The sequence below is a fragment of the Exophiala viscosa genome (genome assembly GCF_022695815.1).
Source record: "Exophiala viscosa unplaced genomic scaffold EDD37scaffold_1, whole genome shotgun sequence".
Taxonomy (NCBI): Eukaryota; Fungi; Ascomycota; class Eurotiomycetes; order Chaetothyriales; family Herpotrichiellaceae; genus Exophiala; species Exophiala viscosa.
The window spans coordinates 4,044,352-4,071,787 of NW_026944353.1; the positions used below are offsets into that span (position 1 = coordinate 4,044,352).

General features: G+C 51.7%; 10 protein-coding genes and 1 non-coding gene across 11 annotated transcripts; 4 read left to right on the forward strand and 7 right to left on the reverse strand.

Annotated features, from left to right (window-relative positions):
* Nucleotides 1–330: 330 nt before the first annotated feature.
* On the reverse strand, nucleotides 331–412 carry EDD37DRAFT_t1. Its single transcript has one exon. It is a non-coding gene; the product is annotated as a tRNA-Arg (tRNA).
* Nucleotides 413–631: 219 nt separating this feature from the next.
* EDD37DRAFT_559356 (seryl-tRNA synthetase) lies at nucleotides 632–2,131 on the forward strand (the record flags this gene model as incomplete). Its single annotated transcript, XM_062813787.1, has 1 exon — nucleotides 632–2,131. One exon carries the CDS (start codon nucleotides 632–634, stop codon nucleotides 2,129–2,131), a length of 1,500 nt encoding a protein of 499 aa, XP_062675866.1.
* Nucleotides 2,132–2,672: 541 nt separating this feature from the next.
* Nucleotides 2,673–4,128, reverse strand: EDD37DRAFT_604844 (aspartic-type endopeptidase; the record flags this gene model as incomplete). The annotated part of the gene is made up of 3 exons (XM_062814776.1): nucleotides 2,673–3,717; nucleotides 3,776–3,882; nucleotides 3,952–4,128. 3 exons carry the CDS (start codon nucleotides 4,126–4,128, stop codon nucleotides 2,673–2,675), a joined length of 1,329 nt encoding a protein of 442 aa, XP_062675867.1.
* A 1,088-nt stretch (nucleotides 4,129–5,216) lies between these two features.
* On the forward strand, nucleotides 5,217–7,478 carry EDD37DRAFT_655691 (putative Zn(II)2Cys6 transcription factor; the record flags this gene model as incomplete). The annotated part of the gene is made up of 4 exons (XM_062818773.1): nucleotides 5,217–5,438; nucleotides 5,598–5,654; nucleotides 5,688–7,301; nucleotides 7,329–7,478. 4 exons carry the CDS (start codon nucleotides 5,217–5,219, stop codon nucleotides 7,476–7,478), a joined length of 2,043 nt encoding a protein of 680 aa, XP_062675868.1.
* A 231-nt stretch (nucleotides 7,479–7,709) lies between these two features.
* On the reverse strand, nucleotides 7,710–9,894 carry EDD37DRAFT_77212 (major facilitator superfamily domain-containing protein). The gene is made up of 4 exons (XM_062820269.1): nucleotides 9,517–9,894; nucleotides 8,738–9,463; nucleotides 8,271–8,688; nucleotides 7,710–8,218 (listed from the first exon to the last, which is right to left on the reverse strand). The coding sequence occupies exons 1-4, from the start codon at nucleotides 9,736–9,738 to the stop codon at nucleotides 7,905–7,907; spliced, it is 1,680 nt and encodes a 559-aa protein (XP_062675869.1). The 5' UTR covers nucleotides 9,739–9,894; the 3' UTR covers nucleotides 7,710–7,904.
* Nucleotides 9,895–10,644: 750 nt separating this feature from the next.
* Nucleotides 10,645–12,381, reverse strand: EDD37DRAFT_655693 (putative galacturan 1,4-alpha-galacturonidase C; the record flags this gene model as incomplete). The annotated part of the gene is made up of 5 exons (XM_062818774.1): nucleotides 10,645–10,869; nucleotides 10,918–11,292; nucleotides 11,341–11,639; nucleotides 11,761–12,072; nucleotides 12,309–12,381. 5 exons carry the CDS (start codon nucleotides 12,379–12,381, stop codon nucleotides 10,645–10,647), a joined length of 1,284 nt encoding a protein of 427 aa, XP_062675870.1.
* Nucleotides 12,382–12,646: 265 nt separating this feature from the next.
* On the forward strand, nucleotides 12,647–14,671 carry EDD37DRAFT_557946 (Six-hairpin glycosidase-like protein; the record flags this gene model as incomplete). The annotated part of the gene is made up of 1 exon (XM_062813734.1): nucleotides 12,647–14,671. One exon carries the CDS (start codon nucleotides 12,647–12,649, stop codon nucleotides 14,669–14,671), a length of 2,025 nt encoding a protein of 674 aa, XP_062675871.1.
* Nucleotides 14,672–14,982: 311 nt separating this feature from the next.
* EDD37DRAFT_542971 (class II aldolase/adducin N-terminal) lies at nucleotides 14,983–15,867 on the reverse strand (the record flags this gene model as incomplete). The annotated part of the gene is made up of 3 exons (XM_062813657.1): nucleotides 14,983–15,105; nucleotides 15,183–15,372; nucleotides 15,452–15,867. Coding segments are annotated over 3 exons (729 nt in total), but the record flags the coding sequence as incomplete, so codon positions are not given.
* A 701-nt stretch (nucleotides 15,868–16,568) lies between these two features.
* Nucleotides 16,569–18,416, reverse strand: EDD37DRAFT_618296 (phosphatidate cytidylyltransferase). Its single transcript, XM_062815795.1, has one exon. It carries the CDS (start codon nucleotides 17,917–17,919, stop codon nucleotides 16,717–16,719), a length of 1,203 nt encoding a protein of 400 aa, XP_062675873.1. The 5' UTR covers nucleotides 17,920–18,416; the 3' UTR covers nucleotides 16,569–16,716.
* On the forward strand, nucleotides 18,212–20,627 carry EDD37DRAFT_77253 (ATP-dependent rRNA helicase spb4). Its single transcript, XM_062820270.1, has one exon. It carries the CDS (start codon nucleotides 18,525–18,527, stop codon nucleotides 20,427–20,429), a length of 1,905 nt encoding a protein of 634 aa, XP_062675874.1. The 5' UTR covers nucleotides 18,212–18,524; the 3' UTR covers nucleotides 20,430–20,627.
* Nucleotides 20,603–24,027, reverse strand: EDD37DRAFT_77306 (fungal-specific transcription factor domain-containing protein). The gene is made up of 3 exons (XM_062820271.1): nucleotides 21,746–24,027; nucleotides 20,755–21,698; nucleotides 20,603–20,704 (listed from the first exon to the last, which is right to left on the reverse strand). Exons 1-2 carry the CDS (start codon nucleotides 23,858–23,860, stop codon nucleotides 20,826–20,828), a joined length of 2,988 nt encoding a protein of 995 aa, XP_062675875.1. The 5' UTR covers nucleotides 23,861–24,027; the 3' UTR covers nucleotides 20,603–20,704; nucleotides 20,755–20,825.
* Nucleotides 24,028–27,436: the final 3,409 nt, after the last annotated feature.

Consider the following 27,436-nt stretch of genomic DNA (forward strand, 5'->3'; position numbering starts at 1 on the left):
TCGTTATTTGATCCTGGCTTGACTATTTCCTCCTCGCACATGGCAGAGCTGAGGCCATGCTTTGTTCCGATAGTACTTCGCAGTTTCCACCTTGACGACTACTGGGGACATTTGTGCATCACTTCTTGTGAGCCAGGCAACTCTACCTTATACGAAGAACAAAAAACATCGACGAGGTGTTTGAGGCAGCCCTCTCCTCAACCCTAAACCTTATCCTGGTCACCGTAGTGTTGAGCGGAACTGTGCTTATGGCTAGTAACCTTTAACTCACTCAGAACCCGACGCCAAAAAAGCAGTAAAAAGAGGACAAGCTTCAACTCAGCTCACTTTCGACAGCGATGGGACTCGAACCCACAGTCTTTGCCAGGTTCCAGATCCGGAAAGCAACGCCTTACCATTAGGCCACGCTGCCCTTTTGAGGCATTGGAGAATCGCATTTATCTGTGTGCGATTCGTGGACCAAATCAGGTAATTTTTTGGCTTTTGAGCAATATAAGGCAAACATAGAAGCTGTCTCCGCACGGGTGGACCCCTTATGCGGAGAATATTTTTCATGTCGCGTATTCAATCGTTGCTGGCTGTCCTGCGCTCCTCGTTCACCAGCCTGCAAGGTTGCGAAACCACTCTCTACATGTCGAAAGGGAGGCTCGACCCGACGGCGTTCCTGCTCCGTTGCAGAAGAGCCTATGCTACCGCGCCCAGTCCCAAACGACCACGTCCCGCGACAGCACCAAAGCAGACTCCTCCACTAAGGCAGATTCGAGACAATGTCGAGCTCTACGAAGAAAATACAGTGGTGCGGAACTACCGCAGCCACCAGGACGTGCCGGGGAAAGTCGCAGACAACCTTAGGAAGATGTTAGAGTTGGACGAGCGCATGCGACGGCCTCGAGAAGATCTGAATGACCTACAAACCTTAATGTACCGGAAAAAGGGTGATCGAGACGATATCATTACTCGAATGAAATCGCTCAAGCTGGGCATTGAGGAAATGGAATTTGAACATGCAGCGCTGGACGCAGATGCTCAAGCAATGGCTCTATCTTTGCCTAATCTGACATCTTCGGAGACTCCGACGAACGGCGAACCCAGGTTACACTCCTATATCAACTACGACCCGGAGAATCCTCCTTCTTATGACAGTTCGGCCGATCATGCACTTATTGGTGAGAAGCTCAAACTCATTGATTTCACATCAGCGTCCACAACATCCGGATGGGGGTTTTACTATCTGCTCAACGAGGCAGCGCTGTTGGAGCAGGCCTTGGTCCAGTATGCCTTGTCCGTTGCGTTGAAACACGGCTGGTCCGTCGCGACTCCACCTTCTCTTGTCTACTCACATATGGCTGCGGCGTGTGGGTTCCAACCGCGAGACCAGAATGACGAGCAGCAGATTTGGCAGGTAGCCCAGGCTGAGAAAGATGTTGGGAAGCCGACTAGAAGTTTGGCCGCGACTGCGGAGATCCCGTTGGCTGGTATGTACGCAGGGAAACCCATTCGCGAGGAGGATCTACCGGTCAAGCTGGTCGGTCCCAGTCGATGTTTCCGCGCCGAAGCCGGTGCCCGAGGGGTCGATACGAGAGGTTTATACCGCGTGCACGAGTTCACCAAAGTCGAGATGTTTGCGTGGACGAATTCTCCCTCCATCAGTGACGGTCTGCCAAAAGAGGCATTGTGGACGAAGGATTCCACAGAGGTCTTTGATGAGATGGTCGGCATCCAGACGGAGATACTGGAGTCACTTGGCCTCCCATGTCGCGTCCTTGAGATGCCGTCTTCAGATCTGGGTGCTAGTGCGTACCGTAAAATCGACATTGAAGCCATATTCCCGTCGCGGAAGGGGAAGGACGGCGGCTGGGGAGAACTTACCTCAGTCTCGATCTGCACCGATTACCAAAGTCGGAGATTGGACACCAGGATTCTGGAGGCGAGTGGATCGAGGAAGAAGTTTCCTCACACTGTGAATGGCACGGCGATGGCTGTTCCGAGAGTGCTAGCTGCCATCTTGGAGAATGGATGGCGGGAGAAGGAGGGTTGCGTCGTTATACCTGAAGTTCTTAGACGGTACATTGGTGGCATGGAAACGATCGGGGTCGGGGGAAAAGATTGGTCCGCATTGACGAAGATCTAAAACCATCCAGGCAGGACCTTGTCTCTTCTATGGGTATACCAGGTGCATCGTAGCCCTGCCTTCGCAACTGGTCCGAGGAATTCTCCCTCCAAGCTTCGGTATTGTTGTTGGCGACATAATAACAGACCTCTGTGCAGCAAAATCTTTCCACCGAAGCGTTATGACTATTTCTTGATAGATCCATAATCAAGGCACTGGATGTATATCGCAACACTCACAACCAGTCATTTAAGGGCGGAGGCTGTGCGAGTTAGACATGGATGGGATTAATATATGTACAATACACTCCTGTCTGTAGTACCCGTTGAAGTCGAAGAGCTCCAGACAAGTAAAGTAAATTAAAATGGTACGTCGAAAGGTCAGAAAATGACACTAGCGGTAAGGGCGATCAGAACAGAAGCAATACCACTCAACATCGAGATGCTGTGGGTACAAGCTGCAGATGTCGAGTCCGTGCTGGAAGCTTTCCTGCCAGAATTTGTTTTCGAGGCCGAAGCGCACGCGACCTCTGACGACAACGCCGTAGAAAGAGCGCTGAAGCTCATCGTCGCTGAACCTCCCGCATACGAGGTAATTGCCGATGCCGAGGCGGAGGCGATAGCGTCTGAATACGGGAGTAACAAGGTTGCCGTGCTGCTTGCAGAGGGATGCTAGTTCCGGTAGGGATAGCGGTGATCGACGTTGCCGTGTCGTTGAGCGCCGCGCTGGCAATGGAAACTTGGTTGTTGGGGATGTCGTAGACGACGTAGGCCGAGCGAAGGAATGAGTCTCCCAGGATCGTCAAACCCTGTACGCTGGGCCCGGCCAGGAAGTAACAGAGCGGTACACCCTCGTCGGACGTCGCGGCCACAAACGGGTACATCAACGCAGAGAACGGCACCATTGGTGTTGGCCCGGAAGACCCGCCGAAAGTGAAGGTGATGCCTGAGTCGATGTCTGCTAGGGCACATGGCACGAAGTACCCTTTGCTCGTCACAACGATACCCAAGTCTTCGACCAATGCGTTCCAGATGTCGGCGGGCAACCTTGTCGAAGTCGTGCCGCTATCAAGGAGCGCGTACACCCCAGTGAAGTCGTCTGCCGTAAGAGAGTTGGTCCCCTGATCATCTTTGATGGAGACACCGGTGAGGGCAACCCAGAATGCGTTGTATGACCCGTTCTGGTCGGGCTGCAAAGGTAAGACAGTCAGGTCGCCGTGGTACTTGCTTGAATCGACACCTCCGAAAAGGATCGAGCCCTCGCCACTCTGGAAGTCATTGAGATACAAACTGTAAGCCGATCTGTCGATCAAGCCTTGTAGAACCATTTCCTCGTATATGGTCGGGTGAGACCATCCCTCGGCAGCTTCTCCACTTCTGTACGAGATACCGCAGATTCCTTGCCCATCGTTGGTGATAGTACCATCCAGCGTAGTTTCGGCTAGTCCCATGGTGAAGTTCTTGACAGTCGTGCCACCAAGGGTAACAGTGTCGTAGAAGTAGTATCCAATGTCCTTGGTTCCGTCGCCGTAGAGAGCGGTGAAGTTGGTATGACTCGTGTCGTTGGCAAAGGTCGAGGATGTGGTGGGGTCGAAAGAGCCTCCGGGGCTGAAGAGGTTAGTCGCGAGCAATTGCAGCAGGCGATGACAAAGGAAAGAGCTCTCACCAGCCATTTTTCTGGCTCTTGCACGTTTCGTCGTCGACATAGGGCACCCAGAGGTCGCTACTGCCCGTATCGAGTGTAAGATTGAATTTCTGTGGTGGCGTTCCGATCTCTAAGGATATCAAATATCCCATGGACAAGTCAGATCAGGATCTTGGGGGAGCTGCTGAGCCACTTACTGTCAGATTTTCACCGATCGTTAGCGGTACGTCTGCTGGTTCAACGTTCCGAGCCTTCAACGATGGGCCATGAGATGAGCGCGTTTGAAGAGTGATCTCGACGTGGCCAGCAGAGGCAAGGGCGGACAGGAGGGAAGCAGCTGTCAGGGTGCTGAGCATTCTGGTATTGGCACGCATGGTGGCTCGATGTATGTTGCACCCCCACAACTTGAAAGATGAGTTGCCCTGGAGGTCTGCTCGATCCCCAACGACCAGCGGTCGTCCTTGCACATCGTCTTATACCATTTCGACCACTTCCCTTTTGGTGTTGATCCGACTTTCATTGTCTCTACGCGAGGTCGAAAAGATGCTTTGACAGTTACCCCAGAGCGTTGCCTGGACTGGCCGACGCTCAACTGGTAAGTAGCTTTCATGGTTAAATGGTTTGGGTTCAAAACTTGGCTTCGACAAGCTTCGAACACGTTGTCTGTGCATGCTCTTGTGCTCGGAGGGCTGACCAAGTAATCGCAGGTAGGTCTTTGCCATCGGGCTGCACGGCCTCATTTCTTCACTCGAGACGATTCTGTTACCAGGCAGGAGTTCGATGTTACCGATATTTAACTTGATGGTGGTATTTCAGTGAAGCTCGACCTGTCTCGATCGTGTGACCTGGACTAACGCGCCCTTCATTGTCCTCCTGCTCGATGGACACCCGTGCATGCCACCAAATCTAAGCTTAACTGCGATAGAGCTTTTGACAGCCTTCAAAGTATCGCTTTGCCTTGCCAACTTCATATATATATTATTTACTCACGATAGACTTACCGTCATTGCGGCAATGTTTACCTCGAGTTTTTGTGCAGCATCGTTGCAAGGAAGAGTGTCCTTGCTGAGAGTTTGGTACGGACACCTGGTGACTCGGTCAATGAGAGGTAGTGATCAACGTGCTCGCCTACCGAGTACGGAGATGGACGCCAAATATTGGCGTGATCGGTTTTCGCGGGCGAGCTCGGGGTTTCAGTAATGACCTCGGGCACACTGACTCGTATTTCTGGGTCCGCTCATGTCCCTGAATTTTCCTTTCCCTTTCCACATCGGCCGAATCGGCGGAAGACAGAGGACGCATTGACCCGGGGAACCACTGCTCAGCAAGCCTGTTCCCAGAAAAGTGTGAACTTGGGATCACCTCGGGCTAAGATGGACGAACCTTCTCATTGTCTCTCCGGAGCCTTTCATGTACAGCATCATATCCAACGCCCTCCTTCTTCAGAGGGCCGTCAGGGGAAATGAGTTCTGTGGGTTACGATGATTCCGAGCCTGAGCCCAAGCGAAGAAGGGTTCGAAAGGGAACTCACAGTTGTTGGGAGTGCAAACGGAGAAAAGTACGATGCAACTTTGCCTCAGCGGCTGATACAATTTGTATCACCTGTCGCCGACGTGGCACAAAGTGCGTCTCACAGGAGTTACCTGAAGAGCAGCACGTTGATGCCGCGGATCGCATAGAGCGCGTGGAAGCGTTACTCACTCAGCTTCTCAACCAGGATGTAGCAAGGGATGCATCTCATACGGTGTCTGGTGGAAGGTACGATGTGGCTTTCCCCACGCCTTCCAACGGCTCGGAATCTACTCCGTTCATGTCACTGCATGAGCCGGCGAGCAAACCTCAGGGGGCGGAAGAGACACCGTCACGCACGACTCACACTCGAGCACCTCCAGCATCCAGGGTAGTGCCTCCAAACACGAACAAACTTCAACAGATATCGCAAGCCCTCCTGGAAGCCTTCCCCGTCCGGAAAGACGTTGATATCTTACTCGAAAAATGCACTGGAATTTCCCAATTCTGTCACCAAGTCAATGATATGCCGCACACACAAGACACGGGCGGAAAACTCGAGATCAAAGCCAAATTAACGGAAAGTGTTAGTCCTCTTACTCATCCGGTGCTCGTCGCCAAACAAATGCTCATGCTTTCCTCCTTGATCGCACATTTTCCGCCACAGCAGCATATCAGCGGCCTATCTGAGCATCACCGCGTCACAATGGAGAGACTTGCTGAGACAGCAATCAGCCTGGTAACAACGAACGAAGAACTATTGGGACCCATGGAAATCTTGGAATGTATTTTGCTCGAAGGACTTTACCACCTAAATTGCGGAAATATTCGACGAGGTTGGCTTGCACACAGGAGAGCCATGGTGGCGGCACAATTGTCCGGGATCCATCGCCCACGATGCCCTCCCGTAAAAACAATTAACTCCGACACGGATATTGACCCAACATACATGTGGTCTCACATTGTCTACCTGGAACGCTTCCTATCTCTGATCCTGGGTCTCCCTTCCGGGCAACCAGACGTCAGGCTGGATTCGGATTTGACGTTAACACGTGTTACATCGAGCGACCGGCTAGAGCGTTGCCATGCCAGGATCACTGGCCGAATCCTCGAACGAAACCAACTTGGTGTGTCGCAGCATGTTCGCGACCTGACTCTCGACATTGACAAGGAGCTTCGCATGACGGCCGAAAGCTTGCCTGCCGACTTCTGGCGCCCGCCAGACTTCACCGGCATTGACTTGGACTCGGACGAAGCATTCAGAGAGACAATGCGGATCCGGGATCAAGTGACTCACTACACATTGCTCAACCAGCTGCACCTGCCGTTTTTGATGTGCCCCAGCAGATGCGAGATTCAATACTCCCAAAGCTCTTGCGTGTATGCCAGTCGCGAGGTCTTGACCAGGTTTATCGCGTTTCGGTCGATCAACAACAGCTGGTCTTGTTGCCGACTGGCCGACTTTCTCGCTCTGATAGCCGGCATGACTCTAATGATAATCCACCTCGACAGTCATCAACACATAGGCAAGGACAATCTCCTGGCACACCAGCGGCTCGGAGATCGTGCCACGGTGAAGCAGGCCCTCAAAATCATGGAGCTGAATTCCGAGGTTCATGAAGACATGTTATCGGCCAAGTGCGCTGGTTTGTTGCAGAATCTACTACGAACCGAAGCAGCTTCCCAACGCTTCAGATCTCATGGAGACGAGGGTCACCAGGAAGACGTGGAGGACGCTCTGTTCGTCACCGTCCCCTACTTTGGCACCATCCGAATCGGCCGCGATGGTATCAAGTCGGCAGCTAAGACTCCGCCGCAACCTCTACAAAATCCCGAAGCCGACATTACCATTGGAGGCATTGGATCAGTCCACTTCGGCGATAGTGTTGTGGCGCGTGACACGGGTCTTTCGGTAGCCGATGTGTCAACAGGTTGCGGGAGCATGCCATCTCAATCACGCCTGCCGGCGTTTCAGCCGCAACCACAACATGACGAGCTGCATACTGAGACCGATAGTGTGGACCTGCCCAGTGCCGCCGTCTTTACCAACGACTTCGTTATGCAGCAAGATTTGTACACAGGGGCTGCCGGTGTCAACGATTGGGCTTTCCAGGGCATCGATACCGCCTTCTTTGATAACTTGCTGATGGGCACCGACATGCAGGTTGGCGACGGAACAGTGGCTAGCTGGGACCGGAATGCGCCTGGTGGTTAAGTAGCTTTCAAGCGACTTGTGCAGGGTGCATGCGAGGCCGTAATCATACAATTACTGCTCGTTGAAAGATCGGTGTTTGTTGGATTAATGATCACATGTTCAATGTTGTGACGATCGAAGTTAGTCAAGGGCGTTGGGTTTGGAGTGCTCTTCGTGAATACCGCAACCTGGTGAGAGACTCCCACGATGCAAGTTGTTGCGTGCACGGCGCAGAGCGAAGAGAATCTATTGTCTATTATATACCTGAAATGTCATGTATGTGCAAGCAGTCGGAATGCCCATCGACGTGCATGGATGCTGACCCAATGACTCCTACCTTGTATCAGCAACTGCGCCACGCATTCCCCCGCCGTCGCCGGTAAAGAAACGACCACCAACCTGGTCCCACGTGGTCGACTAAGACCTTTCATCTCGGTCACGTCTCCTTCAGGCAGCGCCACCAACGTTCTTCAAATTCTCCACATGGAGCTTCTTCATTCCTGCGCCACAGCCCAACAGAAATGCCATGCCAAAAGTAGCGATCGCTATGGCGAATACGACTTTGAGACCAGTCATGTAGGCCTCTACCACCAATGGGACCTGGCTGGCCGTGAAAGCTTCGCGGATCTGAGAAGCACCCGTCGCCAACACCGTCGCAGGATTGATGTCTGGAGCTGTAGCCGCCAGCTTGGCGATCATTTTGTTGTTGAAGGCCGACTGCGCTGCTGTGATGGTGAAGCTTCCACCCAACATTTGAAAGACTACACTATTAGGTGGTCATCCGTGGAAAGGGGATGTTTCGGGGGTACTCACAAAAAATCATGGCAGTGGCAGCAGACATGTCTTCGTTTTTGGAATTGACTTGAACGACCATGACAGTGATCTGGAAGGCTCCTCCAACGGCAACCCCGCAGAGGATTTGATAGCCAATCCATTTGCCGGTAGAAGTGTCGACGCCCAGTGTATAGAACAAACCACAGCTGAGTGTTCCGATTGCTGCCCCGACAAGCATAAAAGGCGTCGGGTATTCCAGCTTCGCTAGTAACGGTCCTTGACTGATGGTCCCCACGATGAGCATTATGATGAGAGGAAGGTTGCGGACGCCGGACCCGATCGCGCTGACACCGAAGACGCTTTGAAAGTAGATTGGTAGGTAGTAAAGGAGCAGGAAGTAGGAGCCAGCAAAGAAGAATTGGTAAAGGCAGCTGACCCATACGAATCGCTGCTTGAACTATATTCGGCATCAGCAACATCTTTGAGTCAAAGGGGGGACAACGTACCAAACGCGGTATGATCATAGCACGCTCTCCCTGGTATATCTCCCAAATGACCCAGACTATGGTGATGACGATGGAGCCGACCAGTAGACCGATCACTGTGCTACTCTTCCACGGCATGGTCTGGCCTCCGTATTGAAGTGCCAGGATATATGAGGTGATCAGGCCGATGACGAGCGCCGCACCAAGCAAGTCCAGTTGCAAGATCTTTTCTTTCCATGAGGCTTGAACGGGCTTTGCATGACTCGGAGTGTGAAAGAAGAAGACAAGCATCGCAACTGCCAAACCACCGACGGGGAGGTTGATGTAGAAGCACCACCGCCATGAGACCTTGTCTGCGAAGACGCCACCTAGAAGAGGGCCGAGCACGGCTGCGATGCCATAGGTGCCACCATTGACGCCAATGACCTGAGGTCGCATTCGAGGCTCGACGATAAAGCCGATCATGGTAAAGGCGCCTGTCGTGGCACCAGCACCGCCAAATCCCGCGATAGCTCGGCCAACGATCAGCATTGTTGGGTCTTGAGCGACACCACAAAGCAGACTGCCGAGTTCAAAAATGGCAATGGCCGCAATGAAGAAGGATTTCAAAGGGAAATACTTGAAGGCTTTTCCCCAGGTCGACTGGAAACCACCGAACGTCATGAAGTATGCTGAACCGTACCATGAAACTTTGCTGAGACCGTGGAATTCATCGGTGATTTTGGGGATTGCTGTTGCAACAATAGTCTTGCATAAAGATGTTAGCTCGAATGGGGCTCGTAGTGGGTGCGATCACTGACATTGTCCAGAGCTACCAAGAAGGTACAGAGCATGAGAGAGAGCACCACAATGGCGAGACGCTTGCCGTGATAATACTGGTCCGTAGACTCGTCTAGAGTCTCGACTGGAACGCCACCTTCTACATCTTTCTCAAGCTTGACCGCAGCATCTGGTGGACTTGAGTCTCTGGAAGGCTCATGGTTGTGATAGCCATCCTCAGCCTCAGCTCTGAATTCCCCCATAGCGTGAACTTGCGTTCTGGTGCTTTGAGAAGAGTGGTGAGATCCGGATGATAGGGTCTGTCGCTACAAGGGTTCTATCGTAGGATTTTTCCCAATGGGTAGCCTTCTTCTTTATACTTAGTCTCGGATGATCTTGAAGATCGAGGAAGAAATTTCCCCTTCGGAGATTGACCATTAACTGCGTCAAAGAAAAGGGATGGCCATTACCAAGCAAGAGCCCTTGAGCCGAATACTCGGAAGTGTTAGCTTGATGGCGAGGCTGAAAAGTGGTATCCATGATGGCATTTTCATTCTTCCACCGAACTCGGAAACTCACCGTGATAGCGCCTTTGCGACATGATGTCTCTCAATCAAGTCCCTGGAATCACTGCCTGCTATATGAAGTCTGAAAGCTCGTGAAGTTGACCGAGCAGAGGGGGAATGTGCTATAATCATGGAGCCAATCTTTCGTGCTTGGTGTTTCGCACCTCTGCTCTCCCTCCCCTCGGCGGGCCAGCAGGTGCCGGACATCGGCAATTCCAACATGACTTATGAAAACGTCTTTACCCTGATCGTTAGTCTGGAATGGAGTACGACTGGACTAGAGCAGCGCTCATTAACCCTGATCCAGGAGTTTTTCCAGTGTGGTCGAAGTATTTGATATTAGTAGATAGGTACTGTTAAACTGTGAGGTGTTCGCCAAGTCAAGCCTGATTATGTTTTTTAAGTGTGAGATCATACCGTCATAGTAGGCGACTTCCAAATTACTACATTATCTTCCCCCAGCTGTGCCTTCATCATTTCCTCTCATGATGCTTCATCAATCCACGTATTCTCCCATTCTGGTGCTGGGCACTCATCCGCGACTGGATTCCTCGTCATGCAAAATCCCAAGCATTGGTGCTCATCGCTCAGCATCCTACTTGTTCACGGCGAAGTACAATTCTCCCCATGAACGCCTCCAGTTGCAACATATTCGCAAGTCGTGGTCCCATTCGTCGAGCTATTGATGGCAGTGGTAACCGTGAAGTTGCCAAAATCAATGTTATAGCATGGATTTCGGTTGGAGCAAGAAATGTCGATGGTCCTTGGAGACTTCGCTGCTGAAGTGTTGGTCCAACCCGTGAAATTTACGAAGGCGATATTCGACACCTGACATTTTGTCAGCAGCACATATTTCGATCAGCATAGGATACTCACCAGCATATTTGAGGTGCCTGCGAAGCTACCGTTATCACCACTATCTTGTGTGATGGCTGCCGCTAGGTTTGCTCCTCCAACGTCAAAGTTGCTGAACAGAATGTTGCGCACGTTACCCCATCCTCCTCCATTGGAAAGCCCGGCACTCTCATAACTCGACTGTGGTGCCTGCTCTCCTATCCAGGTCTTGATGTATGCACCATTCTCCATGTCTTCGTTATACCGAACGATCTTAACATCATCGACCATGACATTTTCGACTGAAGAGTCTTCCAGGTATTGTCCAAGACTGCCAATGGCAATACCATTACCTCCTCGGCAGGTCACGTTCGATATAGTGACGCCGTAGCTCCTGGGCTTGATAGCTACACAATCCTGCCATTGTCAGCGCACAACTCGAAAACCAGCAAGAGGTAACAGTACGTCTCCACCTTGATACACGAAATTGGTCAGATATACGTTCTTGACGTCCATGGTGTCAAACCCGTCGGTGTTCTGCACCCAGTTGGAACCCCACGGTGCTTTTGTCGCCGTTGCATTGCAGTAAAGTTGATCGATTGCGATATCTGTGCCATTCATGATGTTGAACGACCACAGCTGAGGTTGCTTTATGAAGAATTGACTGATGGTCACATCAGAGACGTTCCACAGGACGAACGGCATCGGCCTCCCAGGCCGAGTAACGTTTTTTTCCTCGGAGTACCACACGTCGCCATTGCCATCTATTGTTGTTGCACACTTGTCAGTCCATGAAGCCACACACTCAAAGCGAACCTCGGGAATGGCAAGGCGTCCTGCTTGCTGTACGACATTTCTCTGGGGCTTGTTGTATCAAAGACTTACTGACTCCTCCAGTACCATAACCGTTGATGTGAATACCGTCACCCGTCAAGATGAACCCCGCGTGGTGATTTTGAAACGTGATCGGATAGGAGTTATTCCTCCAGTATGTCAGATTGTCAGAATACTGCCATAATCCGCGCCATTCGATCATGACATCGTTGACAACAGGGTTCAATCGACTTGCGATCCAGTACGTCTGGTTCTCAGGGAAGTCAATCAAGCCTCCATGGCCGCAACTCTCGAATGCTTTCAGGATCTGTGGGGTGTCGTCTTGTTGACCACCTTTCGCAATGACAGTGCATGTGGCTCGCCCTGCCGCAGATGGTGCTCGTGGTTTCACTCCTTCTGCAAGGAAGGGCAGGACGCAAACAATAAGTAGCAGGAGTTTCAACATGTTCATCACAATTGTTGTTCGAGAGTTATGAGAAGCGATGGGCGCTTTCATCTTGCCCACCACGCGACTTTATCTCCATCACCCCTCGTCCACCAGGTCGTACATCATCGGTAGAGCTTCATCCCGACCTTCCTGAACAGAATTTATCCATTACCCTTGCTGATGATCTGCAGAATCCCCCGCAAGGATGTCAAGTAGGATGTCTTCTCCGCAAAGCTTGACTCCATGTTTTCCTGCAATGTGACGCAGGGCAATGACGAACTAAGCAAGTGACCCTCGGACGAAGATGCGCCGAACTATTGATGTAACCAATCCAGCGCGGTGGTGAACGACCGCACGCCGCTCAATTAGGTGAAATTGCGGTGATGGCTAATGTGCATAAATGTGGCGACGTTGAATTTTGAAGGTCAACCTGGGTAAAGAAAGTATGGTCTTGTCGGCCTGTTAGGACTGACAGCTTTACCCTAGACAATGTCGCCACTGTCAACGTTTATGCTTCTATGCCTGACAGGTTCTGCCACGGGCCAGTGCTGGAGGAATCTCACATGTGATGGCCCTGCGGAGGCCTCCTTTCCAGGTATATGGGACAACAACAACTACGCGCCAACAACACGGACTATTTCTCCCGTCTCTGCCTTGCTATGGCCAGCCCTGAGTTCGGTACCCTACTCTCAAACGCAAACAATCAGCGGCAATGGATCACTCGTCACCTACAACTTTGGTAAAGAGGTTGGAGGTATCGTGCGCTTCAGCTACAACAGCACCGGCACTGGCACGTTGGGAGTTGCGCTCACCGAAGCGAAGAACTTCGTGGGCTACACGTCCGATTCCTCAAATGGTCTCTTCACTGGTGCCGACCTTTGGCTCAACGCTACTCTGACTCAAGGCCCTGGCCAGTATGTCATGCCAGACGAGCGGCTCCGAGGTGGCTTCCGTTACATGACCCTGTGGCTTGCTACAAACACCAGCACGACTGCTTTTTCCGCCTTCAACATCACGGTTGAACTTGACTTCCAGCCTACCTGGTCAAACCTCCGTGCTTACCAGGGCTATTTCCACAGCAGCGACGAATTACTCAACCGAATCTGGTATGCAGGTGCTTACACCTTGCAGAGCAATTCAGTCCCCACGAATACCGGTCGTCAAGTGCCCATGCTGGTCTATGGCTGGGCGAATAATGCAACGCTGTCACCAGGGAACACTGTCATCGTCGACGGCGCCAAGAGGGATCGAGCAGTCTGGCCGGGAGACATGGGAATTGCGGTACCCTCCACATTCGTATCGACCGGCGACCTCGAGTCGGTCCGTAATGCCCTTCAAGTCATGTACAACTATCAGAATATGACGACAGGCGCCTTCGACGAATCTGGCCCACCGCTTAGCCAGACAGGCAGTGATACATACCACATGTGGACTATGATCGGAACGTACAATTATGTGCTTTATACAAATGATACGGCTTGGTTGATGCCTCTCTGGGAGCAATACCAACACGCCATGCAATTTGTGGTTGACAAGATTGACAGTTCAGGTCTCATGAACGTTACCGGAACCCGAGACTGGGCGCGGTGGCAGCAAGGCTTCCACAACACCGAGGCGAATATGATCCTGTATCAGACATTGACCACGGGCAGCAAGCTTGCCACTTGGCTTGGTGACGTCGACCTCACAGAGAGCTGGACCAGCACTGCAACCGCTCTGTCCAGCGCCATCAATAGTCGGACCTACGACAACACAGCCAACGCTTATAAAGATAACGATACATCTACCACTCTCCACCCTCAGGACGCGAACAGCATGTCCCTCCTCTTCGGAGTTGCACCAACATCGGACGTTCCAGGCATCGCAACATCCCTGACACAGAACTGGACACCCATTGGACCTGTCACGCCTGAGCTGCCATACAATATTTCTCCATTCATCTCCAGTTTCGAGCTGCTCGGCCGTCTTACAGTACGCGATACTGCTCGTGCTTTAGAACTTCTTCGCACGACATGGGGATGGATCATCAACAATCCCAACTCTACAGAGTCGACTCTGCTCGAAGGCTACTTGTACAATGGAAGCTTCAGTTACCGCTCCGACCGTGGGTACGACTACGATGAGGGCTACGTGAGTCATTCACACGGCTGGAGTTCTGGTCCGACGTCCGCCCTCACGCATTACGTGCTGGGTCTGGACGTGCAGAGTCCGGCGGGCGGTGAGTGGAGTTTGGCGCCGCAGCTGGGAGACCTGACTTTTGCGGAGGGAGGATTCACGACAATCTTGGGCAAGTTTAGTGCGAAGTGGGTGCTAGAAAATCAGGGTGTGAGGATGACATGGGACACGCCAGTAGGTACTTCGGGGACCGTGATTGTGCCGCTGCCCGCCGGGGCTGATAGCATGGTCCTCGAGATTGAGAGTGACGGCGAGCAGAAGAATCAGACATTGGGTGTTGCTGCGATCAGCGCGTTTGGTGAGAAGACTGCTGAACTTGGTGTCCCGGGCGGACAGGGAAGAATCTGGTTTCCTCTTTGACATCAATCATAGATCAGTTCTGATGGAGAGCACATCCTGCTCGATCCCAAAAGCGCCCCACAACTCCTTAGTGAGATACAATAAACTGTTTCGTTGGCTCATGTGCTTCTGCTGAAAACAAACTTGGCATGCATCCAAACCTCTACCAGCTAGGCATCACAACCTCACTGTCTCGGTATCTCACCCTGAACATGCATCGGGAGCTCCCCGTTCGATGCCCTCACCACATCTTCGAAGCTGTTGAAGGACAATCAGCACATCACACAGAGGAAAACAAAACCTCCATAGTTAGGACGGGTGACTCACGCAGACTGAAACATGATATACACCATCTCATCATTATACGTATTCCTCGTGTATTCCGCCTCCTCACGCCCAACCTTGATCGTTGAGGTTCCTCGTCCTGCGCACGCTGCATCCGCGAGTAATTGAGCCTGCCACACCATATCAATCAGTACACACACACGCGCGCACCGTAATACCATTGAGGCACTGAAGGGGGTAGACAAACCTGAATACATCTATCCATTGCGCCGAACAAGAATGCCGCACCATCCACGGTCTTAGCCACCGTAAGATGTCCATGGTTCTGGAGGATCACGCCCTTAGTATTGCCAAGTGCTTGCGCGATGTGGACTCCTTCATCGGCTTTGAATGCTATCCCGCCGAATCCTTCGTAGATGCTGTGATCGTTGTAGAACCTTTCGGGACGAGCGTTAGCGAGGTGTGCATATTCTACCCATGTACACATGCGTGCTTCTTTGATATGGAGTAACAGACCTGCAAGCATCCTGATTGATCGGCTCAAGTTTACATCCCATCGCGCTAAACGCTTTACTCGGTACACTGTGGCAATGTACCGCCGCAACAACGTCCGGCCTGGCTTCATGGACGGCAGCGTGAATCACGTAGCCGGCAGGATTGATCGAGTGCATGTTGCCTCCTTCCTTGACTTCGCCGCCTTTACTTACCAACACAAGATCTTCGGGTCGCATGTGGCTGAAGGATTTGCCGTGCGGGTTGATCCAGAAGTGGTCGGTCAGAATGGGGTCGCGGACCGTGACGTGTCCTCCTGCGCCTTCGTTGTTGTACCCGTTGTACCCGAGCCACCTTAGAGCTGCGGCGTGGTGGAGTTTGCGAAATGCGCGTTCAGCTTCAAGACTTTCAAATTTAGGGATGCGGATTGTGTGCACGGGTTGGGCGGAGGGGCCGCCGACTTTTTGGTAGGCGCCGTATGTGAATTCCTGGGGTGGTTGTTGAGTCTTGTTGGCGATGGTGTCGGAAGTGATGGATGCTGATGTTGCGCTGGACGAGGAGATTGTCCTCACTGCCCTCAGGAAGCGTGTGACCTGGACTCGGCGGAAGAGGCGTATACTTGCTCTTGACATGATCGCTGACTGGAATTGAGTTGGAGGCATGTCGGTTGCTTTGCACACTGGCAGATGATCTGAAAACTTACCGCTGTATAACTGTGGGTGTATGTTAGAAGTGAAAACAGTCCCACAGAACGTTATGTTGGAGACTTTTTGGCGCTTCCGACTCCGCATGTTTGGAGTCGTGTTGATGTATCGTGCCGGGAGAGAGCAAGGATCGTCGGCTATCATCCTGATACCCCGCCCGACGGAGACACAAAACCTGCATGAAAGACGTGGCGTAAACAGACGAGCAGAAACAGTGGGAGAAGCCGCCTTCAAGGCATCTTTCGTCCGGTAGACAGATTTGCATCGCGCAAGGCTGAAGAGTCAGGAGGCGGCGGAACCCGCACAGCCACAGATGACATAAAGTCACCTTCAGACAAGAAAGATTTGTGGATACGAGGCGGCGTCTATGTGATCATTCTCGCTTTCGTCCGCATTCATTGAGCCTGTTGATGCATGTTTTGTCGGAAGGGAAGGATGGAAAGTGAAAGAGGTCTTCTCCTTTTGGAGTAACTCATTAAAGTATCGATAGTGGTATGTCCACTTAGCTAGAACAACAATTCAGGAGACATCACTTCGTTAACAAAATGCAACAAATCCGTAGGAGAGCAGAACAAGATGTTCCGATCAAGCGAAAACCTTCAAAAACACCCAAAGCCCGGCACTGCTCAGGACCGGTATCGTCAGGTTATCATCCAACCCCCATACATCTATCAATTCGGACAGACTGGCAATGAGACCCGTACAGACACTCATAACAGCCAGTGCCGTGTTGCCGCTGATCACACCATTGCTGGGTCGCCAGCCAAGGAGTTCCTTGACCTGACCTGGCAAAGAAAGGCGGTGGTGAAACATGTAGGCATTTGGTGGGTCATTCGGAAAAGGACCAGTCCGGGGTGCGACATAGCCCCAGAAAACGAGCGCAACAAGTGCTCCTGTAACGAAAGCAGCTAAGGAGCCAGCCAAAGATTTTCCTCGTCGAAGTCGGATTGTATAGCGTCCATAGAGCCGACCGAAAGTGCTTGCCGCTGTGTCGCACCAGGACAATAATAGAATGGATATCGTTCCAATGTCCTTGGGAAAGAATTGCAATGCGATATAGGCACCCACTAGGTAAAATATTACACCATTGTAGCCGTCCACTTCCGTCTCACGCATCAATGCGCCCAGCACTCTGATGTAGAAACGATTGAAGCGGTCGGAATGGTGTCGGAGGATGTCGGTAGGGCCTATGATGGCAAGAGAACCAAGCAGCCATGGAGTTATCGAGGTCGCCTGGACGCCATCAGCGTAATATTTGAGCGTGAAGAAGCCGATTGAGACATGAAGTACTTTTCTCGGAATTTCGTGCTTGTGAATGAGAGTTCGGTAATGTCGGTGTAGGGGAATGAGACCCAAAGGTGATGGTGACCGGGAGAATTCGCGCCAGGATTTCTTCACACGGTCATAAGGAGAGAGATGGCCATTCGACTCTGCCGGAATATCACCATTCGTCAATGGCTCCGATTTTGCGACGGCTGACCTGGGGGTGAGGCCGCTGATACGGCGCTTCTTTGAGCCTGCACCGGCAGTACCGTTCATGTAAGTCGCGGCAGAAAGAATCGGACTCCTTGATCGTGTCCTAGCACGTTTTTCCAGGCTGGAGTCTGAGCTGGAGCCATCCTTCTCTTCATGGATAGGTTCTGGTTGCGGAGATCTCGTTCGCTGTGTTCTGGCAGCAGATCGCGTGACCGGCGCAAAATAGGAGTCTTGACGCTCGGAGGTCTCGGATGGGGTGGGAGAGGGCGAAATCACTCTCGGCGTCCCTGGGATGGGACCCTGGTAAGACATCTGAAGGACTTCAAGCCAGCCGAGAGGCTGACGAGGGTGGAAGAGTCTCTGATAGCGCTCAAGGAAAGGAGGAAGAATTGGTGCCCGGATTAGGCCGCAACCTGCGGTTTGGGAAGGGGACGCGTGCTCGAGTTAATTCCACAGCATGTTGAGAGAGATTGCCGCAGAGAGCCTCGTAATTTGGTTCTCTGCCTGCTCAAGTATTCAAGATATTGACAGACAGTATGACGCGTGATGAAAGATGATGTATCGCCGGTGTGACTTGTGACTTGTGACTTGTGCCTTGGTAAAAGAAGTTTAACACTGGCAGTTGACGCGGATTGGCACATGGCAAGGATTACATTATTTTGTCCAAAGCCGCCGTCTCCGGCTTCCTCCACAGTAAATTGTAGTGTGGCCCATTCGCTTATCAATACCGAGATGTGGAAAAGCGGCCACAGACGCGTCCATACCAACAGCAACACACTTCAGGACCCTTTAAAGCAGCATCCATCCTGTCTGATAACAATTATCAGTTTAGCCGAAGAACCTCCGTCGACATTTTTTGCCTGCGACACAATTGCACAGATTCTTCTACACGTCAAGATCCTACCATTGCCGCAGACATGGCTCCAGACAGAGGAAACCGTCCGTCAAAGGCGACGCCGTCGTCGTCGTCCCGTGCTTGGGAGTCTCTCAACCCGCCTCTCTCACCATGGATCCTCGAAGCCACTTCCTCCATGAACTTTCCCCGCATGACACCCGTTCAAGCCTCTACCATTCCTCTATTCATGGGTCATAAAGATGTCGTGGTTGAGGCTGTCACAGGAAGTGGAAAGACGTTGGCATTTATCATACCAGTAATTGAACGATTACTGCGGTTGGAAGAGCCCATCCAGAAGCATCATGTTGGTGCCATTATCATCTCACCCACCAGGGAACTGGCGTCGCAGATCTTCAACGTGTTGATCTCGTTACTGGACTTTCACCCACCCTCTGCGGCGACACGCAAGGCCATCCTTATACCAGAGGACGCAGTTACCGATGATCAAACCGAGACCTTTCCTCCCTCAACTCCTAAGATCACTCCTCAACTTCTTCTCGGAGGCTCCACAACCCCTGCGCAGGATTTGAGTACATTTCTCAAGACGTCTCCGAACTTATTAGTCTCGACGCCCGGCCGTCTGCTCGAAATCCTGTCCTCACCATATGTACATTGTCCCCAGTCGTCTTTTGAGGTACTCGTGCTCGACGAGGCAGATCGCTTGCTGGACTTAGGCTTCAAAGATGATCTTACCAAGATTTTGAACCACCTACCCAAACAACGCCGTACAGGACTATTTAGCGCCAGTGTCAGCGAAGCCGTCGACCAGATCATTCGAGTTGGACTACGGAACCCTGTCAAAATAGCGGTCAAAGTAAAAGGTGCAAATGGCGTCGAGGACAAGCGTACACCCGCGAGTCTCAGGATGACCTATGCGGTCACTCCAGCGTCTCAGAGGTTTCCGGCGTTGGTGGCTCTTCTAGGAGGACTAGACACTCTGCCTCTACGGACTATTGTTTATCTGTCTACGTGTGCTGCGGTGGACTATTTCCAGGCTCTACTACCGACCATTCTTCCATCCGAAGCTGTACTTGTGCCACTCCATGGCAAGCACCCATCAAACGTCCGGCAGAAGAATTTTATTCGGTTCACGAACTCAGCTTCTCCAGCAATCTTGCTCACAACAGATGTTGCAGCACGAGGATTAGACATTCCATCAGTGGATTTGGTGGTACAGATCGATCCACCGTCCGATCCAAAGGTCTTCCTCCACCGCTGCGGAAGAGCAGGTCGAGCAGGGCGAAAGGGTCTCAGCGTCGTCTTCCTCCTTCCAGGCCGCGAAGAAGACTACGTATCATTCCTCAATGTCAGGCAAACGCCGATCGAGCTGTTGACCAACCCAGACATTTCCGTAACCCAAGAGGAATGCACCGCCACCGAACAAGCGTTCCAAGATGTCGTCCTAAAAGACCGACTTCTGCACGAAAAGGCTCAAAAAGCATTCGTCAGCTGGGTCCGAAGCTACTCCAAGCATCAAGCGTCGTCGATCTTCCGGGTCGCAGACATAGACTGGGCCGACCATGCATCGGCCTGGGGACTGCTGAAAATGCCCAAGATGCCCGAACTCAAGACTTGGGATCGAAGCACCTACAAGGCACGCACTATGGATTGGGATAATTATAGCTACAAGGACAAGCAGCGAGAAAAGCAGCGCAAACAGGAACTTCGAGAAGGTCCGAAGGATATACAGCCGCTGCGAAAGAAGCGAGAAGCCACAGTGGCGTGGTCCGACAAGATCGAACACAAGGCCCACAAAGAGGTCAAGCGCTCGAAGAAAGCTGCTAAACGCGACTATGAGCGCGTTGCGAAGATGACCGACTCCGAAAAGGAGCGCGAAGCAGAGACGGCGAGGATGGTGGAAGCGATTCGGCACCAACAACAATTGAACGCCAAAAATGACGACGATGAATTTGAAGGATTTGGATAAAATGCGGCTCCTTTTGTGCCTCTTTTGACGACATGACGACCACTTTCAAGCGGAGGAAGCGCGCGAGCAGATACCCAAAGAAGATAAGGAAAGGTACTCCAATATTTCATCTTCATGCAGCGAGGTTGCGGAGTGGACACCTTGCAACTACTCTGATCTTGGAGACATGTAGATGTGACCAAAGCTGGATGCATGTACCTGATATCTCCAGTCATGGCATATATGATTTGGTCATCTGGTGCCATATGCTCTATCTTCATTGATTCCTCATGATTCTGATCATCATCAGCTTCATTATCCTCTTCTTTCCAATCGTGTTTACTACCCATTTCACCTCCTCTCGAGGCAAGGCCATTCCAAATACAAGACTGGACTCAAAAACGCTCCTGGGTATCGTTACAGAACACCACCTCCTAGATTCCCATTCCCATTGCCATTAGCACCCCCGCTACCGTTCCCATTCCCACCGATGCCATTGCCGAAGAAGAATCCGTCAAACAGATCATACTGTTGGCCATCGCTCCAGTCATGTTTATAATCTAGACCCATTCCAAAGCCTAGATCCAGGCCGCCGGCATCGAACTTGAAGTCATCCTCTTCGGAAGTGGCAGTGTTCAGAAAGTCCATGCCAGGTAAAGACGACATGAAGTCCGGATTATAGCTGTTTTGCATGTAATACGGTTGTTGAGGGTTCGGCGGGCTCTGGTTGTAAAGAAGCGAGCTGTTGTCCATAGTCTGCTGCTGACCCATACCTAAACCCGTATTGATCTGGTTGTTAATGCTTGACGCAGGAGAGATATGTGGTTGGAGTGGTGATTGTTGCGTCGAATGCGACTGCATGGACTGCTGGGTATAGGTGGATTGTGGTTGCTGCTGTTGCCGCTGTAGACCTTGCAAGGGTTGAGGAAAGGATTGAGACGGTCGAGAACTGGGTTCGAGATCTTCTGGGAAGAGCTCCCTAAGATCCATGTCGAATTTCGGTGGTGGACGCTTCATGATTGGTTTGGGCGCGATGCGCTGTTGTGCATAAGAATCGATCTGCATCGGCATGGGGTTGCTCTGCCTGCTTGATTGTCGGGAAAGTTGGTGTCGAGGTTCTTCGTGTTCCGCAGAAAACCCAAAACCTGGCGTAGACATGCACATCTGGACGGTAGCTTTGCTCATTCGTTCAAAGGCGTCGTGGCATGCTTCTGCTGGAGGACATTTCTCCATTAGATCACCCAGGACAGACGTTGCGGCTAGGACAGTGAAATCGAAGTCATCGAGAGTCTGCGATATGTCAGAGAAAGATGATATGAGACAGGCGCTGCGCTTACCAGTCTGGCGCGGACTGCCGGCGAATGCCAAACCGCGTATAGAAAAGAGATGCCAGCCATGAATAGATGGTGCGTTGCAAGATAGGTGTAATTTACAAGCCGTAGCCTGTGAAGCTGCCGGTATAGCTTCAGCGTCTTCTGACCAGCCTCTGCACATTTCAAAAAGACAAGATCTTCATCTTCTTTCTCCTCTATTCGCAGACTCGACGGACTGGACACATCTTCCGTTGGGCTGAACTCATTCGCCAGCGGTGCAGGAACACTAAGACTTTGCCGGTAGAGCATGATCACCGCTTGCCAGTAGTTCAGCTCTAGAAATTGGATAGAAAAGCCCACACCAGTTTCTGAGGGGGCAGGAGCTGACTCTTTCCACTCATATAAGCGCTGGTCGATATCTCGTCGCCAGGAACGAAATGAGTCGAACTTGCTCATAAATGGTGACGGCAACTTAGTATGCATGAACTGATTGTTTCGATTGGTCCCATTGAGACGCGCCTGCTGTGCTTGTTGGTATTGAAGCACCTGCAGAATTTCCGACTGTAATAACCTCAGTCGGAAATAGTGATGTGCGACACGTTTGTAGGTCGGTTCATATGAAGACTGTGGCCGCAAAAACCCACCCGGTTTGATGTACTTATCATCCAGCAACGATGGGAACTCGGTCGTGACGACCTGATCCGTGATGCCAAATGGGCGGCCCACGCACGTACTGACCAAGCGGTCGAAGGTGTAGGTGCACCACCATAGCCGTCTGCGCAAGTCGCGAATCCATGCTCTTCGGCCTTTTTCCGTTGCGTCAACAGGTTTTTTGCCATCACTGGTATCGCCGCCGTCCAGATCAGATCCATCTTCGTGATGTAGACCGAGATCCACGGCCAGTCTCATGGCAACACCCACAATATACCACAACCCAGGGGCTACTGGTCGGAGCAGGGCAAACCCGCATAACAGCAAAACAGCCTGAAGCTCTTCAAGGTCGCCATTCGAACGTTCTGGTGCTTCTACCGACGAGCTGGCACCGAGGACTGACCCGAGATTGACTATGGCTGAAGCATGATATTCTTCGGGCTGGGCTTGCTGATTTGCCAGTCGAGGTCTCTTCGAGGAATAGTCGTTCGATTGTGAGTTTGGCTGTGGATCAGAAGAGCCCCAGATGATGCCAGCGCCAATCGCGAAGACTATGTACAGCAAGTACAGCTCGCGACTTGTTCGTTTGGAAGGCTCGATGGAGTAGGCTCGGTCGAAAAGTTCCATGAATAGACCTCGATGGAGCACGGGGATTTGAGGGTTAGCATGCTCGAAATACAGATTTACCAGCCTTGCACCTAATTCGCGATCCGGAAAAGGAGCTTCCTTGAAGGTAGGCTTGCTCTGTAATCCAAAGTACGAATCTCTCATGGAGCCATCACCTGGACCGGCAACATTGGAGATTGGTCGACTTGGCTTGGGCCCAGCACGCTCAGAGTTATTACTTGACACTGAACTCTTGACCGCAGCCAACACTACTCGAGCGAACGATATGCCAGAGGTTGAACCTAGGTATCGCGCATCTGAAGCGCCTTGTACTGAGACCATGCCGATGTTGGAGACCAGCTTGTTGAGCTTATCAGCATCTTCTTGCTTCTTCTCCCAATCGTCCTGTTTGCTGCCTTGAGGCGTTACACTCCCGGGCGATTGTGGCCCTGGCCATGATGTTTTTGTGCTGGCGGGCGACTGTCCACTATCGCCCAGCTCTTTGGACTCTGCGCCGTAGACGTCCGCCATGTTGAAAGATATGCCATTTGACTTGAGCAGTTGCTCGAAGTAAACCAGGCGTGTCTCGAGGTAGTAGACATAGCTACGAGGAATTTCCCGCTTGATAATGGGATCATAGCCCACACATCGGACGTTGGCTTTTTCGCAAGTGCTACATGCCGGTAGCCTCTGATCGCATTTGTTCTTGCGCACGCGGCAGCGGTTGCAGGCAGAAACGTTTCTGAAGGCCGATGTTGCCGAGGAGGAATTGTGAGGAGGAGAGTTGGTCGAAGAAGAAGCGTCCGGTTGATTGGAGAATTCGTCAGGTTGATATGCTCGCTTCAGGCCTGCGCTCTGAGGAGAGGAGTCGGTGGAGGTCATGGATCAGACAAGGATGACACTGACATCTTTTGCCAGTGTGTGGAAATAGAAGCGCGATCACTGTCGTAATTGCGTTGGGAGACGGAACAGCAACTCAGCCTTGTTCAAACCTTTCGCTGGTCGCCATGGCCTTTTCCATACAGTGCGCAGCCGAGTCAGTGATCAGACTCGTCTATCGCTGCCCAGCGAAACCGCGTAGATGCAGGCGATAAGAGATGCGAGGACATCCAATCATTGCTCGCAGATAGACACAGCTCCGAGTCTCGGCATAGATAAAGCCGACGCGGTTACATTTCTCCATTAGTCGTGCGTGGGGTTGTTCATCGAGACTGAGAGTAAGAGTTTCTAAAGCAAAGAGCACGTTTTATATATATATATATATATATCCCCAGCAGAAGTCGGCGGCAGAGGCTCGGTAGAAGCTTCAAACAGGTGGCTTCAGACACAACGAATTATACTGCAACAGAATGTACTGGCAATCAATGCCGGTAGTAAATATAATAAAGGAAAAGCCCTGGCGGACCCTTGGCAATGCTTGAAGTTTTCCAGAAGAGGTAGGAGAGAAGTTAGCAAGACGCGGAAGCGAAATGCAGTAGTCGAGGATGGATATTGTATGGAGCTAGCTGTTCCAACAGCTTCCAAGCTTATGCAAGTAATGAGTGGTAGCGAAGATATCCTCCTTATCGGCGATGTGAACGACCACTGAATCCGGAACGTCACTCGCATGGACACCATCGCTTGCTTGAACTGGCCTGTACTTGGTGGCCTAGATATTTGGCATGTTTCACAGGCCTACCAGCTTCGTTGGCTATGATAGGATGCAGCTAGACATGTCTTTCGTCGTGATGGTGTCGCTTTTGCTGGTGGGTTGAAACAACATTACCTCAGCCATCGTAGGATAGGGGAGGAAACCTGTATGCTTCCCCATTGCCTCTGGCGTGCTGCTTGTGCGAACGCATCTCGCCTTCTTGCAGGAGGATCGGTCGTGCATGAAACACCCAGCCACCGGAGATGATATGCGTTAGCAGCCAAAACACTCAACCAAGGCACTCGCGCTTGGTTGCAGGACATATACTCAACATCCACCTCGCTGTCCAACCTCAAGGCATTGACGTACGCTGCCGTTCCGTGTCGCACATGGCAGTCCCGTTTTCATCATCCGCACACGGATGAACTCACATATGATGATACGGTGAGCAAGAGCCCGTAAACAGACACGTCACAGTATCGAGGCGGGAATGAAGATTGCCATCCTCTCCATAACAATGGTAAGGGGCAATAACTTCACGTCAACACAGTGCTCGCGTTCTGACCTACGGCGGCATCAAATGGACGTCTCCTCCGACAATGAATTCGCCCTGAAGAGGTTGACAACTGTCCCTAGATCCGTTACATCTTGCGATTCTCGGACCCCCTTGAGTCTTGGGTCATGGTGAGTTGTCGTCGCACAGCAAGCGCAGCACTCCTTGATCTTTGGATGACAAGAAATTGTTCGGGCATACGCTGCTGGCGAGAATGATGGTCGCTTTTCAACGGAGACAAGATTGAACAATGGCCTCGATGACGCATGTCATCTGGCTATGATGTCCTCAGCGACAACAATGAAAGGACCAGATAGTCTTTTCAGAAGGGCTACCTAGCGCATCTATTTCGGGATGCTGGACGCACATGTTGCCCAATTTGCCGCCCAACCAGGCTCAACAGCACTGACTGTCAGAAATTGCCTCTTGCGGCCTTCAAGCAAGAGGGCGTTAGGGCAATGGCATTTGCTTGTATCCACAAAGCTGCGCAACCAAGCCACCCGTGGTTGGAAATGCAGGTATGAAGACGTACGAGCTGAGCAGAGGTCAGTTGACATTCGAACCAGACGGCTCTAGCGCGTTGTCTGTCATGCATTTCGAACACGGCCAGACATGGCACTGAATTGTTGTGAGTTGTGAGCTCGCCATAGATCATATGTACTCGAGGAAATGATCCGGGAAAAATACCCAACAAAGCCCTGGAGATGTATGCCAAGACGGCTCAGGTATCACTGCTAATGCTCACGATCTTGGTGATTCTAGCCTCCCTGTGCCGCGTGTTAGTGATCCTGAGCATAAACACCTTCACCCTCGACATGCTGGGTAGACCCATTCCATAAACTCCTACGAAGAGTCCTTTTGCTCTCTGGAGTTTACCGGCATGAGACCAGGCCCGGGTCTGCTCTATTTCAACCGATTCGCAATGCTCACTGTGGGCAGCTATTTGGGGCAAGCCTAACTGGCTTAGCAGTTGCATATATGTTACGGTACCACGATATAGTATATTCCTAGGCTTATTCTTTGGGTATACGATACTTCCTCCATGCATGCCGTTTTTCGTCATCGACATCCGAAAAATGCCCCATGCTTCGTGGACTTCGGATAGCCATATTTGTAATAGTCTGACAGGTTTGCTGTCAAACAAGACACTACCCAACTTAATCTGACCGCCGGCTCAACTGACATCCAAATCGCTAAGCGAAATGCTTGGGCCAAGCGGAGAACATCGAGGCTCGCCAGTTGACAGGTGCTAGCCAACAATGGAGCGGATCATGGACCCAGACCAAGATGCAAATTCATGTCAAGACCAGAGCATCTCTTGGTGTGACAGGTTGCCTTCTGGCGCAGGAAGTCTGGCTCATCTGACGACAGCATCTAGAACAGAAGGTGGTGCCGCCAGTCAACGGGGTTGGAAAACGCAGGTTACCGTCGGCTGTGCTTTGCGTGAACATGTGCTGGCTGCAAGGAGGCGCTTTTGTAGGTTGTGTAACACACAAGAGAACAAGAACTGAGCACCTTTGCAAGCCAACATTATTGCTGCCCACTCACCACATACCGGAAGGTCAGTTGCTGGATGTTGTGCCACCCCATGATAGTAATCGGTGTCCTCAAAGGCCATCAGTGCGGCATGAGCGAGCTTTTGAGGACGACATCATGCATAATTTAGGCCGATTGATATGCACGGCTGCGAAACCCTCTGATGACGCCCATGGTGTTTTCACAGCTGCAGACAAAGCAAGAGGCGTCGAGGCGCGTACCTCGGAGGATATTGGGCGTCTAAACTGGGATCCAAACGTGGAAACTATTCCTGCATGCAGGATGCCTTGAGTCAATCTGACAAGTCAACACTGGCATGAACCAAGATGCAAGTAGGGTAGATCAGTTCCCATGATGATGAGAAGTCGGCTGACGTTGGGGTTGGGTACGTCTGCAGGCGAAGCTTTGCGGATTGCATGAGGTGCTGTTGGGCTGTGGTCTGGAATCTCGACGTCGGTGCGGAAAGAAATAACGACGACTGTGAGTAACTCATGCTTGCACTACCTTGATTGCATTATTATTGCGGCTCATTCTTCCAACGGCTTTTCAACCAGAAGCGGCATCTCTCGGTGTAACAACGCTTCAAAGCGCAGCTAGTGCCTTTAGTCAACTGTTGTTCGTAACAAAACGCATGTGCCGAAGCCTGCGAAGGTTCCTCAATCCCTGTCAACACGACTTCTGAAATGAGGCTACTGAGTGCCGATGGCCCGAGTGACCCCCTAGCATCATGTCGGACCCG